Source organism: Cibotium barometz, chromosome 5 (assembly GCF_041138505.1).
Source record: "Cibotium barometz isolate CiBa-2024 chromosome 5, ASM4113850v1, whole genome shotgun sequence".
NCBI lineage: Eukaryota > Viridiplantae > Streptophyta > Polypodiopsida > Cyatheales > Cibotiaceae > Cibotium > Cibotium barometz.
The window spans coordinates 62,199,456-62,216,220 of record NC_141050.1 but is presented as its reverse complement, the minus strand read 5'-3'; the positions used below and the strand labels follow the sequence as shown (position 1 = coordinate 62,216,220).

At 37.5% G+C, this 16,765-nt stretch overlaps 1 protein-coding gene across 1 annotated transcript; it reads right to left on the bottom strand.

The window, feature by feature from the left end:
- Positions 1–304: 304 nt before the first annotated feature.
- LOC147638739 (uncharacterized) lies at positions 305–1,220 on the bottom strand. Its single transcript, XM_086798811.1, has 3 exons — positions 1,194–1,220; positions 1,034–1,084; positions 305–907 (listed from the first exon to the last, which is right to left on the bottom strand). Exons 1-3 carry the CDS (start codon positions 1,218–1,220, stop codon positions 305–307), a joined length of 681 nt encoding a protein of 226 aa, XP_086654937.1.
- Between the last annotated feature and the right edge of the window lie 15,545 nt (positions 1,221–16,765).

The window sequence follows — 16,765 nt, the reverse complement described above, 5'->3', positions numbered from 1 at the left end:
GAGAGGGTCATTGTGTTATGTTGTATAGTATAGGAATTGTGCTATATAGCACAACTAGACATGGTGAACTTAGGGTGAGAGGGGCAATGTATTGTGCTGTATAGTACAGGAATTGTGCTATGTAGCATAACTAGATGTTGTAAAGGTTTTGCTAATGACAACCTCCATAAATTAGATTTAACAAATCAAGTTTAAGAAATGAGAACCTGCATACATACTTGATTACACATCAGACTCTCTCAACAATGTTTTTGCAAGGTTTCAAAGAAAGGTTACTATATAAAAAGGACACATAGAAAAGCTTTCAAGAAGCCTCATATGGCACGGCATTGTAAATGGACTCGTGAAGTTGAGGGGATAAATAATACATCTTAGAGGCAACATCCACAAGGGGCATGTCAAACTTGATTGACCTAACTAGGTGAGAATATGTGTGGCTCACACCCTTGTCATCGAGCAGTTTGTAGTGATTGGGATTCTCCATTTGTTGCTTATAATAAAGACCTGTGACAACATATGTGCCTCTAGCGCACTTGTTTTTCCAAGTGTCCTTAAGAACCTTCTCTGTCTTCCACCTTGCTTTTACACATTTCAGCACATAGAAATCTACTCCTTCTACACTATTAGCCTCTGTGTTGACTGCATAGTTGTCTCCCTCGACAAGAAGTTGGCCAAGCATATCCAATGATCCCTCAAACATGGGTCTCTCATCTTCAAACTCAGCCACCCTATCTAGTATATTGATTGGTTCTTGCATATCTTCCATGTCCAACCCTTTTGTTATAGGCTTGAGAACAATATGTGACCATTCCTGGACGTATGACTTCCTAGAGCATGATCTCCAATGACCAGCAATACATGCATTGTAGAAACAAGCCAAATTTCTTGTTTTCAATTGTGGTCGGGTCTAGTTTGCAAAACCCACACATAGAATGTAGGGATTGTGTCCCCTTGAGTGTTGCACATCCCCATGCATTAGACCTATCCATATCATCTACACTTACTAACCAAAACTTTTAGTGAATCTGGGGACCATTGCTGGTACTGTAGGCATACGAGCTACTTGCACCATGAGACATAGTTTCTGTGACATAGTTTCTGTTAAGAAAGCTACAACGTCAGCAGCATTTTGAAGAACTACACCATCAGACTTGAGTTGTTCATGCGTTAATATCCTCTTCACTACTACACACCAGCACCATCATGTTCTCCCTTGCCATGGCCTAAAGCAAAAAAATTCCAAGTCATCTCCACACCTGTCAGTTTGTAAAAGCGACCAACAAAATAGAATGGTTGGGCAGCTTTAAACTATGAAGCTGCACCATCAGACCACACCTAGTGCTTTCGAAACTTCAAACCCTGATCTTCAAGCAACTGATTATGAAGTTGGAAGCTTTGCACAAATAGAGTATCATGCTTCTTATCATCAAAGATATAGAAATGCATCTCCTTGATTATGCTTTGGTCATTGCTTGTACTATGCCTATATGTAATGTGAACAAGGATTGTACATTGATCTGAGTGCGAATGCATGGACTGTATTTCATTTTGTTTGAATGAGTAGTTCTCAACAAAATCTATTACAGATACTATGACATCTGTAGGGGAATTCTTGAGACACTCCCTATACTGATCAGCTTGCCATTTATACCTGAAGTTATGCTTAATGAACTTTGATGTGTGGTGTTTCAGCATCACTAATAACTCTTTGATAACAACCTGCTTGATGGACAACACTTTTCATTGTCTAGTTACATCATGTCTATTTTGAACTTGAATATCCTCGAAGACCTGAATAGTGGCTGTCTTTGTTGTCTCATTTTCTTCATGTGGACACAAGCGTAGCCTTTTAGCACCGCATTTATTGCATTGCCCCATGATACATCTGAACTGATGGTATGTGGAATCCTTCTTCTTTTTGCATAGACAAGATTCCCATAGTTCTGTAATTCTAGACATGACGTGCTCGTGTGCAACACATTTTTCCTTGGCTCCCACTGCTGACATTTGCACAAGCTTCCATGAAAGCCAAAAGCATTTGAGCACATCCGATTGAAGGCATCTTTTAGGTATAACATTTATATGTGGTACACACAACAATGTGTTCCGGTCCTTTAGCTTGCGCGCACAAAGAAAAGTTTGAGCTTCTCGAATGAGCGTTGGCCAATTTGCAGATGAGGATAAGTAGACTTGAACCTCAAAAAAACATACAGTGATAAATCTGCATTGGCTACATGAAAGCCAATAGTGACAAGATATTCAGAGATCTTGTCAGACCATGCTCTTGGTGCTTGTTTTAAGCCATACAAGGCCTTCTTCAACCTGCAAACATGCTTGGGGTGACTCATATCCTCATAACCAGGTGGCTGCAACATATACACCTCTTCCTGCAAATCCCCATGCAAGAATGCATTCTTTACATCCATCTGATGTAAAGACCATTGCTTTGATGTAGCCACTGCTGTCACAACTCTCATTGTTGCCATCTTGGCAACTGGGCTAAAAGATTCCTCATAATCAATGCCATATATCTGCGTATATCCTTTGGCTACCAATCTAGCCTTATACCTGCTTATGTTTCCATCACTGTTATGTTTTACTTTGTACACCCACTTGCATCCAATGGCTTTCTTGCCTTCAAGCAATTGCACTAAATCCCAAGTCTCATTTCCATATAGTGCATCCATCTCCTTATTCATAGCTTTCTCCCAACACACATTTCCAACAGCCTCATCAATGCATGTGGGCTCCACAACCTATACAACTTTTGCCATGTATGCATAGTGATGTGCCACATAACCATCATAGGTAAATCTCTGCACAGGATTCTTCACTCTCCCAGATCTTCGTAACTTTGCATTCATGGCTTCCATAGCCTTCTTTACACTAGGTGTTCTAATAGCTGGTATCCCAAGATCCTTATCAAGGCTCATCTCTCTGAGCCACTAGACTCTCCATCAACATGAGAATGCCCTGCAGAAATGTCAGGCATACTAAGGGGCTCAACCACTTTCTCTTTGCCTTTATGTGTGTGATGTACTAATCACATTTGCAAGACTATTCTACCTCACATCTCATTCATTCACATCTATTCCGATTCATATCACATTCATTCATATCCATCACATTCATTCTCATCACCATTATATCACATCACTTCTATCCACATCATATCTCATCCATGCACATCTCATCTCATTCATCCACATCTCATCTCATTCATCCACATCCATCCAATCGTTCACATGTACGACTTCTCACATCTATCTATACATTCATATCTATCACTTCACATCCATATATATTCATGACACATCACATCACATTCTTTCACATACACATCTATATCCATTCTTTCACATATATCCACATCCATTCTTTCACATACTCATTCACATCCATTCTTCACATACACATTCACATCACATTCTTTCACATACACATCCACATCCATTCTTTCACATACACATCCACATCCATTCTTTCACATATACATTCACATCCATTCTTCACTTATACATTCAGATCCATTTTTATCACATATCATCCACTCATATCCCATATCATTCATTTACATCCTCATTCACATGACATCACATCTCATCCATTCATTCACGCCTATCTGATTTACATCACATCTCATCACATCTATTCACCTCACATCTCATCACCTCTATTCATATCATATCCACCCATCCATTCATTCAGACTTATCTGATTCTCATCACATCTCATTACATCTATTCATCTCACATCTCATCATCTCTATTCACATCACATCCATCCATCCATTCACATCACATCTATTTACCTCACATCTCATCACCTCTATTCACATCACATCCATCCATCCATTCACATCTATCTGATTCACATCTATTTACCTCACATCTTATCACCTCTATTCATATCACATCCATCCATCCATTCACATCTATCTGATTCACATCACATCCATCCATTCATTCACATCTATCTGATTTATATCACATCTCATCACATCTATTCACTTCACATCTCATCACATCTATTCACATCACATCCATCCATTCATTCATTCACATCTATTTTGATAGAATTTAAACATAGAATTTAAGAGAATTCTAATTTTGATATAAAGATTCTTTATGTATCTATTTATGCATAAAAATTAACTTCAATGGGAATAACACTTTTATAAAAATCCCTTTTTGCATTTATTTATGTATAAATTTTTTTAATGAGAATCGCACTTTTGAAATAAAAATAAATCCTTTATGCATCTTTCTATGCATAAAATCAATTTTAATGAGAATAACACTTTTGAAATAAAAATAAATTCTTTATGCATCTTTCTATGCATAAAATCAATTTTAATAAGAATAACACTTGAAATAAAAATAAATCCTTTATGCATCTTTCTATGCATAAAATTAAATTCAATGAAAATAACACTTTTAAAATAAAACAATTTCCATTATGCATCTTTCTATGCATAGAAATTAAATTCAATGAAAACAACACTTTTATAATAAAAATTTTCATTATGCATCTTTCTATGCATAGAAATTAACTTCAATGAAAACAACACTTTTATAATAAAAATTTCCATTATGCATCTTTCTATGCATAGAAATTAACTTCAATGAAAACAACACTTTTATAATAAAAATTTTCATTATGCATATTTCTACGCATAGAAATTAAATTCAATGAAAATAACACTTTTAAAATAAAACAATTTCCATTATGCATCTTTCTATGCATAGAATTTAATTTTAATAATTAATATCAGCGATATCCATGCATATTCATAGGTGAATATGTACATGGAGTAAATTAGAATATTTCTTTTAGAATGCACAAACGGTGGGAATTACTCTTTTGGAATAACATAAAAATAAACTTTCTTTTCCATAAAATTCTAGAAAATTTTGCCATAACCTCCTTTGTATGGCTGACCATTTCTCATTTTTAACATTCTATTTTCAATTTAAATTAACCCCAATTAGATGTAAAGGACTCTAATCTACTCAATTTTCACTTTCCAAGAGAGTAAACAATAAGAAAAGTTTAATTATTCTTTTTGTTAAACATTCTAGGATAAAGAAAGGCTGAATTATAAGGAAGAGAAGGGGATGGCCTTTTCATCAAGGCATAGCATCAGAATTTACTTTAATCAACTATAAAAAAACAAGAAGATCAAGAAAACCATAGATTTAAAATTCAAAAAGTAAGAAGAATTTAGCTTACATAGAGTTTGTAAGCTTTCCTTTGGCTTGAGGGATTGAGGGTTCTACTCTTGTTTGGATCAAGATGGCCCACCAATTTATTTGGAGAGGATTAAGCCAAAAACAATTGAATTATCAAGAAAATTCAATGTAATCGGCTCTGGGTAGGAGTAGAGTAACATTGCATAAACACTATTAACCTTTTACAAAGGGAGAGGCTTCTATTTATAGGAAAAAAATGAGCCTCTAACCAAGCAAACTGATTCTAGAATTTTCTAGATCAGTTTGGTCAATTTTTGGCCATTTTTGGGTCAGTTTAGCTTACTTTTTAGATCTAGTTGAAACAGGAGAGAGGAGAGATGAAAATATCTCAATGAGTTTAAAACTCCTCCACACCTGTGAAATAGGAGCCTCCTTCATGAGGGGAGATCCCCACATTGAGGTGTCAAAAATGCATCATTTCCTCTAAATATCTCTTCTTTTTTAACTAACAAACCTTGTCCTTAGTCAACTCTTCATCTTATGTGAGCATTTACTCATTTATGGGAGATTTTCTTTTATTCTTCAATTTATCTCCTCCCTACATTTGGATTAAACTTATTGGTCCATAGGAACCTTAATTGGACCATAATCTAATTTTTTTTGAAAATTTGGACCCTTAGGCCAAGGTCCTTTTTACCTATTGCACATTGGAAAGTTCTTTTTGAAACTACCAGCAAAGATGGTGTTGTTCTTGTGATGGTAGCTTGTCTCCTAGGGCCAAGCTACCATCAAAGAGGATGTTGATTTGTTCTTGGTAGTTTGACCCTAGGACCAAAGTAGATTCAGGGTAGAATGGTCCTATGGCCATTCTTGCTATGCACATGGAGAGATTGGCCATAGGTCCATTCCAAAATTCACTCGTCGTTGTGACACAAGAGGTAGAATTACTCTAGGGCCAAGATACAATCTTGTGCAAGGGTAATTCTTACCATACACATGCAAGATAGGCCTAAGGGCCATTATACCATGCAATATTGAGAGAATAACTCTAGGGAACACAAGATAATCTAGCTTGTACCTAGGGCCAAGCTACCATGAACAAATCTACCAGCAAATATGGGAACAAAAGAGAATCTAGCTTGGCCCTAGGGCCAAGCTACCGTGAATAAATCTACCAAAAAATCTACCAGCAAATATAGCTTGGCCCTAGGGCCATGCTTCCAAGAGAACAAATCAATATCCTCCTTATTGGCAGCTTGGCCCTAGGGCCATGCTTCTAAGAACAAATCAACATTCTCCTTGTTGGCTACTTGGCCCTAGGGCCATGCTTCCAAGAACAAATCAACATCCTCCTTGTTGGCAGCTTGGCCCTAGGGCCAAGCTACCATAAACAAATCTAGCCAAAGCAACACCACCTTTGCTAGTAGATTTCTTAAGACTTAGCCTAAGAGGACAATTGATGGTGACATCTACCCTTATGTCACTGAAGGGTTGAAGATTTTTATGTTGTAATTTGTAACAATGGAAGAGAGGGTGATTCTCCACCTATAAAAAGGAGCCCTCCTCTCCCTTTCAAATCAAGGAATAAGCCTCCTCAATTGAGCATTTTGTGTCATTGCCATTCTCTTATCTTCAAACCCTTATTCAAATACTCTCTTTGCATGTGAATGTCTCATTTAGCATTAGCTCCTCATGCTCAGCCCAATTTTGGACCTCTTTGATGATTCATGATAAGTGGGATAAGGAGTTATTATCTTGGCGGGCCTGTGACTTCTCAAGGTAGCCTTTGCCTTATTGCCGCCCTCCTTTGGAGGTACCAATGGTTTTAGCGATAATGAGCATGTGGAAAGACTTTGGGGACCATAGGTAAATCTTTACAACTGTCCGTTGAGCAATGTGAACCCTTACCCTCTAGCTTGAATCATGAAGGAGATGAGAGGCAAGAGGCTATATGAAAATTGAGGTTTCATGCAAAAAAGAGAGGGAAGTGCAATTTTTGTGGTCGATAATTACTCATCACTCGGGTATTGGTTTCTAAAATTGAGGTTTCATGCAAAGAGAGGGAAGTGCAGTTTTTGTGGTCCAATACCCAAATTTCAACCGGTGCTCATCACTCGAGTATTAGTTTCTAAAATTGATCATATGGCTAGGAAGCTCTTTATATTCTCTTTCCACTCATATAACTAATTTCTTAATACTTCATTGATGATCAGAATTTCTCCCAAAGTTGCTAACTTTTAGGTGAATTTTGGCAGTTTTATAGTCTTGTAGTAAAATGCTCTCTTGCAAAAGGGAGAGCAAGGGCGTATGCAACCAGTGTATTATGCAAGCTGACAACTCACTGCTGATACCGAGGAGAGATATGGTGAAATAGCGAAAGGTGGTTTGTCTCTTGTTTTTACAGCAATAAAGAAGTTCAGGTCATACTTGTTACCTCGCCCTTTTTTTTCCTCATATCTCAACCTTCTTTACAATTCTTGGTCCGCAAACCCAATCCTCCAGGAGGGAAGTTTGCAAAGTGGATTTGTGAGCTTCAAGAATTCTCTTTCACTTTTATTACAGAAAATACCACTAGGGCCTCTCTTGCAAATTTGCTTACAAAAGGAAGGAAGAGGAAGAAGGAACAGGAACAAAGGAAGAAGTATATAAAGATTTGGAGACACCACCAACTACTTTCACTATGCATTTTGATGGAGCCTTTAGCCCTTCCAGGCAATGTGGGACTGGGGGGATAGTTTTATTTGATCCAGGAGGAAAAGAGGTATGGGCCAAGGGTAGGGAATTTCCAAAGGCTATATCAGATATTTTACCCTCGATCACCATGGCCAGCAGATCCCCAAGACAAGCATGGAGGATCTGCTGGGGGGAAAGATGTGACATGAAAAATTGATATCTTTCATTTTCAATTTTGTGCATATTTTGATAGTTTCTCAATGGTAATAAGGTGGAAGCTTGTCCAAGAAGATTGCGGCACCCACAATGGAATAATGGTGTGGTGATACGGCGGCTTGGTGGCTACCCTGATAACAACATTCTATCTTCAAATATAATGGTTTTACTTGATTTAGGGTGCACACATTGTAAATGCCACAAGTATGCTTGATAAATAATTTGGTATGGTAGATAGGCTAGTGATGTAGAAAATAAAAGTGGGCCTTCATGCGCTCACATGGATTTTAATTGTATTATTAATATGGTATTCACTAAGGCTACAAGTTGGGGAGTGTGGGAGGCATGTGGAGGAGTGTGTGTAGGTGCATAATTGGGAAACATCCTTCTAGAATGCCTACATGGAAGAGGAGAATTTCGCCATGTGTAAGTGGGATCTCCACCTACATGCCACTTAGACTTGGCTATTATCTCATCACACTCTCAAAATAAAAAAGCCTTCAATTTAATAATCAATAAAAGACTTAGCCTAAGAGGACAATTAATGGTGACATCTACCCTTATGTCACTGAAGGGTTGAAGATTTTTATGTTGTAATTTGTAACAATGGAAGAGAGGGTGATTCTCCACCTATAAAAGGAGCCCTCCTCTCCCTTTTAAATCAAGGAATAAGCCTCCTCAATTGAGCATTTTGTGTCATTGCCATTCTCTTATCTTCAAACCCTTACATGTGAATGTCTTCAAACCCTTGATTTTGAAAGGGAGCCCTCCTCTCCCTTTCAAATCAAGGAATGAGCCTCCTTAATTGAGCATTTTGTGTCATTGCCATTCTCTTATCTTCAAACCCTTATTCAAACACTCTCTTTACATGTGAATGTCTCATTTAGCATTAGCTCCTCATGCTCAGTCCAATTTTGGACCTCTTTGATGATTCATGATAAGTGGGATAAGGAGTTATTATCTTGGCGAGCCTGTGACTTCTCAAGGTAGCCCTTGTCTTATTGCCGCCCTCCTTTGGAGGTACCAATGGTTTTAGCGGTAATGATCATGTGGAAAGACTTTGAGGACCATAGGTAAATCTTTACGATTGTCCGTTGAGCAATGTTAACCCTTAACCTCTAGCTTGAATCATGAAGGAGATGAGAGGCAAGAGGCTATGTGAAAATGTAAGGTTCCCCCCTTTCCAAAATAGGAAAAACACTTAAGATAGTCCACTAAGTCTTAACTTGAAGAAAATTTCCTACTTATCGACACCTTGACCATGCAGAGATTCAAGGATACGATTCATAGGTAAGACCTAATTCTATCTCGCAGGGGGAGCGTGGTCTTCTAAAAGTCAAATCACCTATAGGATAATTTATCATAAATTGGGCAACTACTAGACTTGATTTCTAGAGGCAACGCTTTTTTCCTCATCCATGCAAGGCACAGCCGCTGACCTAGTCTTCTAGAATAGAGTTACACAAGAACCTAATTATCTAGCATAGGGCTTTCACTTAATCTGTTGGAAAGCTACCCGACTAATCGGGTCCACCCGTCCGTAGGATGGTGCCGTCGGGGCATTCCATCCTCCCACTTTCCACCCTACTCACGCGTCAATTTGTTTTCTAATTAATCCTACCACACTATTTGACATAAATAAACATGTTCCTTAATTAAGGCCCTTTTCACAAGGTTTGTTAAAACAACCTTTTTCCACAATACAATAATGCCAAAGACAAGATTTATAAAAACAAAGTTTAAACATGGATCAATTTCATACAAGCCAAAAAGCTCTCTTATTCTTTTCCTTTATACCGTCGATGATCTAGAATTCGGCCTTCCAGCCTCTACATGCTAGGCAAAACCCTACGGGACCATACACCTCATCGTCGGCCCGCTGGCGAGGACTCAAGCCGGACTGTCGCTCTCTCAGGCTCCATCGCTCGATCCTCCCGCCCCTCAGAGGGATGTCTGCACACTAGGATGGGCTAATTTACCGCACTAGCCTGGGCCCTCAGAACTAGGCAGTATCACAATCACTCGCCTCAATCGACGAACCTCATTCTCCCAATGGTATGAGGGATACCATGGGCCAACTCCAAGCCTTACTAATGTCTCCGCCGTCTGGCTATACAAGCACAAGAACGGGGCAGCGTCAAGGCAGGGAGAGTTATACCTGTACCTTAATTTAACCAAGATAACAATCCATTTATTCACTAAACCATAGGACTAGAATCCATGTTACCTTCTTAAGAAAACAATCCTTTTCTCACACATATTTTAGCATTTCAACTTGAGATTGCAATAAGACATTCTTTATTAAGACATATGCTGTTGTTTAAAAGAATACAAACTTTAAATAGTAAATCAATCAAATAGATCACTATTAACAATCAATAGAGAAGCCGGGGCCATACCTCAACCCCTAAGAATGATATATAATTGAAAAATAAAATATGTATATACCTTATAGAAATTTGTCGTTTATCGTTGCCTTTGCTCGTTTTAACAAGAGCTTTAGAACTTGACATATGAGAATAGAGTTTTCTAATACCTTCTCTTATGATTGAAATCATCCAATCATCCCCAAGCTTTATCTCCTCTTACTCGTACTATGACTCTTCTCTCTTTCTAAGGCCTATGGCAAAATAGCCTTCTCTTACAGGGCTTCGGCATACTATTCTTTCTCTAAAAGAAAAGCTATGGAGTTTTGGTCTCTTCTTCCGAAAGATCATAGCAATCTAAGCTTCTTTTCTAAGATATTAGATAAGAATTAAGGAATATATAGATCACAAACTCTAGGATTACCTTGAGGCTACTTGCTGCCTTCTCACAGTTTTCTCTGTGTAGAGACCCTGACAGAAACAGCAAATTGTTTCGACCATAACTCTCTGATAAAAACTCAGAATATGGTTATATAACCAATCAAAAGAACGGGAAGACATCTGGTCTACAAGCTTGCGTGGGCAGAATAGGCAAAAACGTCTGTATATAGCCACAAAAGCACCATCTTTAGAAACGCGTGTTTTTCCATATTGGACTCTAAATGTGTAAAAGTACTCTAAATATGATCTCTTATCACCTAAATTCAAAATTTTATTTTTGGGGATACTTATCTCTTAATAGAACTATTCTTATGTTCTTATTTCTTTTAGGATTTTTGGAGCTAATATTTTTATTCTAACACTTTCCTAATGTTTCTAGCCTTGTTGTCTCACTCTTCTCTAATTACACTCTCATTCCTTATTGAAATCTATATTAAAAGAGACACATACATACATGGCTTGGGAGGGACCTTACAATCTCCCCCACTTAAAAGATTCGAGATGTCCTCATCTCGCGAGCTGGGGTAGTATCTAAGTAAATCCTCCTGTCTCTTTCAAAGTGGTGTCCCCACTAGGTAAAAATCTTCTTTTATCTAAACATTGTTCTTAAAGAGTCCTTTATTTCATGTACTTGGCTTGTTTTGTTGTGCCTCCAAAAGATCTTTATTATTCTAAAGTTAATTGGCCTTATTATCCTAATTTCATGCATCCATATACCTTTCATATGATATGAACCTTCGAATTCCTTATTCTGTACCCCCATGTAATATGGTACTTAACAAATTATCATGGAAAAACGTAAGGGAATCAATCCTTTACGCAATCTGACCTATGATAGAAATTTCATAATCTTAGTATTGTCTTGTAGAATACCTCTATTCATCATGCACATTACTTCACATAAATCTTGCACCAATCCTCTTCTATTTACTCATAGAAATACTTGTTGAATTCGGTTATATTTAACCCTGCCATCCCTATTTCTTGACCTAATTTTTGCTCTAGCTCATGATTCCTTGTAGTAGCCAAGGGTGGGCTTGACGTTCCTCTTGAATTAGGGGACCTCTTCTTGATTAACATGGAAGGACTCATGTCCTTCTTGACACTTTCTATGTAAAAAAAAAACTTTATCAAAGTCTCTGGTTATAATTATGGCTTCTGAAATAGAGGATGGTTTCACATTCTTAATGAGGTTATTCAAAGGTAGATTAAGCTTCCAAATGAATCGATGGAGAAGAGTTACCTCATCCATCTCTGGAGTAAATCGGAGAAGTTTAACAAAAGTTTGGTGGTATCCTTTTAGGGTCTTTCCTTCTTGGGTTAGCTCCAAAAATTCGTTCATTTTATCCTCTTGAAATCCTAGAGGACAAAACCTTTCACAAAGGTGTACTTTCATGGCATCTCATAAACTGATTCTAGTTCCAGTGGTTAGATTGACAACAGTGCTTCCAACTAATTCGACATTTTTTACGATTTTTAGACGAGCAAGGGTGAACTTGCTTCTTTCATTGTATCCATGAAAAGCTCAAAACTATCAATACTTATCATAGCACCACATTTGAAGGCAGTCAGGATTAATACATCTAAGATCTTCATTTTTTTTTTAGAATTACACATCTGGTGCCTTGGGATTGACACATCCAAAGATTATTAGGATTGACATATCTGAGATGATTAGTTTTGTGAAAATTACACATCTAGTATCTTGGGATTAACACATCTAAGAGCATTATCCTCTGGGAATTACACATCTGAGATCCATGTTGTCTCAGATGGGTTCTAGATCTTGGATGATCATCCTAGTGTAAAGCATCCAATGGATGGCATTCACACGTTAACTATTCCAATCTTAATGTAGTTATAATCTGAATAATTTATAATATGCAAGTTAATGAGATATATCCTGAAAATTTCTCTAAACAAGTTTCGGTCTATCCTTCTAGTCATTCAGTCTCTCACTAGTTTATTAATTTGATCACCCTATGTTTTTCCTCACAAAAGGTTTTCTCCCCAATATTATTTCTCAAGTATATTGTACAAATATCTTGTGTGTGCACCCCCAAGATACAAGCACAATTTCATAAGATGATTGTCTCAACATGTGAGGATATTCAAATCACTTCTATGGCCAGTAGAGATGATTGATTCGTCCTCATATGATAAATAATCACTTGTTTTAATCCCTTGATAGTTAACCTTTGAAAAACAAATCCTAGGAACTAAAATCCTGGCTCTGATACCACTTGTAAGGTTCCCCCCCTTCCAAAATAGGGGAAACACTTAAGATAGCCCACTAAGTCTTAACTTGAAGAAAATTTCCTACTTATCGATACCTTGACCATGCAGAGATTCAAGGATACGATTCATAGGTAAGACCTAATTCTATCTCGCAGGGGGAGCGTGGTCTTCTAAAAGTCAAATCACCTATAGGATAATTTATCATAAATTGGGCAACTACTAGACTTGATTTCTAGAGGCAACGCTTTTTTCCTCATCCATGCAAGGCACAGCCCGCTAACCTAGTCTTCTAGAATAGAGTTATCCAAGAACCTAATTATCTAGCGTAGGGCTTTCACTTAATCTGTTGGAAAGCTACCCGACTAATCGGGTCCACCCGTCCGTAGGATGGTGCCGTCGGGGCATTCCATCCTCCCACTTTCCACCCTGCTCACGCGTCAATTTGTTTTCTAATTAATCCTACCACACTGTTTGACATAAATAAACATGTTTCTTAATTAAGGCCCTTTTCACAAGGTTTGTTAAAACAACCTTTTTCCACAATACAATAATGCCAAAGATAAGATTTATAAAAACAAAGTTTAAACATGGATCAATTTCATACAAGCCAAAAAGCTCTCTTATTCTTTTCCTTTATACCGCCAATGATCTAGAATTCGGCCTTCCAGTCTCTACATGCTGGGCAAAACCCTACGGGACTATACACCTCATCGGGCGAGAACTCAAGCCGGCCTGTCGCCCTCCCAGGCTCCATCGCTCAATCCTCCCGTCAGAGGGATGTCTGCGCACTAGGGTGGGCTAATTTACCGCAGCAGTAGCCTGAGCCCTCAGAACTAGGCAGCATCACAATCACTCGCCTCAATCGGCGAACCTCATTCTCCCAATGGTATGAGGGATACTATGGGCCAACTCCAAGCCTTACTAACGTCTCCGTCGTCCGGCTATACAAGCATAAGAACGGGGCAACGTCAAGGCAGGGAGAGTTATACATGTACCTTAATTTAACCAAGATAACAATCCATTTATTCACTAAACCATAGGACTAGAATCCATGTTACCTTCTTAAGAAAACAATCCTTTTCTCACACAGATTTTAGCATTTCAACTTGAGATTGCAATAAGACATTCTTTATTAAGACATATGCTGTTGTTTAAAAGAATACAAACTTTAAATAGTAAATCAATCAAATAGATTACTATTAACAATCAATAGAGAAGTCGGGGCCATACCTCAACCCCTAAGAATGATATATAATTGAAAAATAAAATATGTATATACCTTATAGAAATTTGTCGTTTATCGTTGCCTTTGCTCGTTTTAACATGCTCGTTTTAACATGCTCGTTTTAACATGCTTGTTTTAACAAGAGCTTTAGAACTTGACATATGAGAATAGAGTTTTCTAATACCTTCTCTTATGATTGAAATCATCCAATCATCCCCAAGCTTTATCTCCTCTTACTCGTACTGTGACTCTTCTCTTTTTCTAAGGCCTATGGCAAAATAGCCTTCTCTTACAGGGCTTCGGCATACTATTCTTTCTCTAAAAGAAAAGCTATGGAGTTTTGGTCTCTTCTTCCGAAAGATCATAGCAATCTAAGTTTCTTTTCTAAGATATTAGATAAGAATGAAGGGATATATATATCACAAACTCTAGGATTACCTTGAGGCTACTTGCTACCTTCTCACAGTTTTCTCTGTGTAGAGACCCTGACAAAAACAACAAATTGTTTTGACCATAACTCTCTGATAAAAACTCAGAATATGGTCATATAACCAGTCAAAAGAACGAGAAGACATCTGGTCTACAAGCTAGCATAGGCAGAATAGGCAAAAACGTCTATATATAGCCACAAACGCACCATCTTTAGAAACGCGTTGTTTTTTTATATTTTTAGTATGCATGGACTCTAAATGTGTAAAAGTACTCTAAATATAATCTCTTATCACCTAAATTTGAAATTTTATTTTTGGGGATACTTATCTCTTAATAGAACTATTCTTATGTTCTTATTTCTTTTAGGATTTTTGGAGCTAATATTTTTATTCTAACACTTTCCTAATGTTTCTAGCCTTGTTGTCTCACTCTTCTCTAATTACACTCTCATTCTTTATTGAAATCTATATTAAAAGAGACACATACATACATGGCTTGGGAGGGATCTTACAGAAAATTGAGGTTTCATGCAAAGAGAGGGAAGTGCAGTTTTTGTGGTCCAATACCCAAATTTCAACTGGTAATTATTCATCACTCGGGTATTGGTTTCTAAAATTGATCATATGGCTAGGAAGCTCTTTATATTCTCTTTCCACTCATATAACTAATTTCTTAATCCTTCATTTCATTGATGATCAGAATTTCTCCCAAAGTTGCTAACTTTTAGGCAAATTTTGACAGTTTTATAGTCTTGTAGTAAAATGCTCATAACTTTTTGCTCGGTTGCCCGTTTTTGAAAGTTTTTATATAGGCATAAAGCTCTCTTCAAGCTCTACGCAGTAATCCTCTTTTGCATAGTCTATATGGACTTAAAACTGAAATTCTCTGTGTATCTGTGTTTTTATAGACTTTTGGCCATTATTTCTTCTTAATAATGAGATTAATTCCTCTTAATCTCTTACCAAAAGCAAATCGCATGTGTCTTATCCTCTTGTAAGTGATTGCTATATTCTTTTACTTTAATATGTTCCGTCCAAATCGCCCAATTCGAACGGATGAACCTTACCAACATTCCCCGTATGTTTACGTTCACATAATCCTGAGTCGGAAGATTTTCTTCCAACAAAGAATTGCTCTCTTGTTTGGAGCTGCCAGACTGGCAGAAATTCTTGCTTTTCCTGAGCCTTTTATCTTTCCTTCCATGAATTATGATCTCACATTTGATGTATTTATCTTTATATTAACCTAAGGAGAGAAAGGGAGGTGAGAAGACTATGAGGTTTCATACAAGTGTGTTTTGATTCTAAGAAGTGACCGAAGTCAAAATCCTAACTTTGTGTCACAGTAGCTTGGCCCTAGGGCTAAGCTATATTCTCTTACAAAGAAGCTTACCCTAGGGCCAAGCTAGATTCTCTTGCATGGTAGCTTAGCCCTAGGGCCAAGCTACCTAGGGCAAGGCTTTCAAATTTTGGGAGGAAATTTGAATTTCAAATTTTGAAAAAAAATTTGAATTTCAAATTTTAGGGGGGGAGATTCTAATTTCAAATTCGCAAATGTAACTTTGTTCATGGTAGCATTGCCCTAGGGCTAAGCTAGATTCTTTTGTAGCGTGGTCCTAAGGCCACTCTATATTCTCTTATGTAGACTAGGGCCAATGTAAATGGAGATTGGGGCCAAGCTACTCTCTCAATCTATTTAGCCCATCTCTCCCAAAGTTTAGACCCAATTTCAAATTCCCACTCTCAATTGGGACTCTTTAGCCATCTCTCCCAAAGTTTCCCACCTAACTTGCCCCAATTTCAGCGTTTTCCCTCCCAAGCCTCCTATGCGTCGACATCATCAACATCCAACCAAAAAACCGAAAGGTGCACTTCCTTTCAAGTTTGATATTTTTCTTATGTATGTGAAGTTCCATTAAAGTAAGATTTATTAGTATACATATGCTAATTTTAAACTAATAACTCTAAAATAAACTAATTAAG

Excerpts from the sequence above, each read along its gene's own strand:
- LOC147638739 (XM_086798811.1), bottom strand. The coding sequence starts at position 1,220 with ATGGCAAGGGAGAACATGATGGTGCTG. Across the intron at positions 1,085-1,193 it reads GGGAGAACATGATGGTGCTG|AAACTATGTCTCATGGTGCA; the intron begins GTGTGTAGTAGT and ends ACTATGTCACAG. Across the intron at positions 908-1,033 it reads TGCCTACAGTACCAGCAATG|ACCCGACCACAATTGAAAAC; the intron begins GTCCCCAGATTC and ends TTTGCAAACTAG.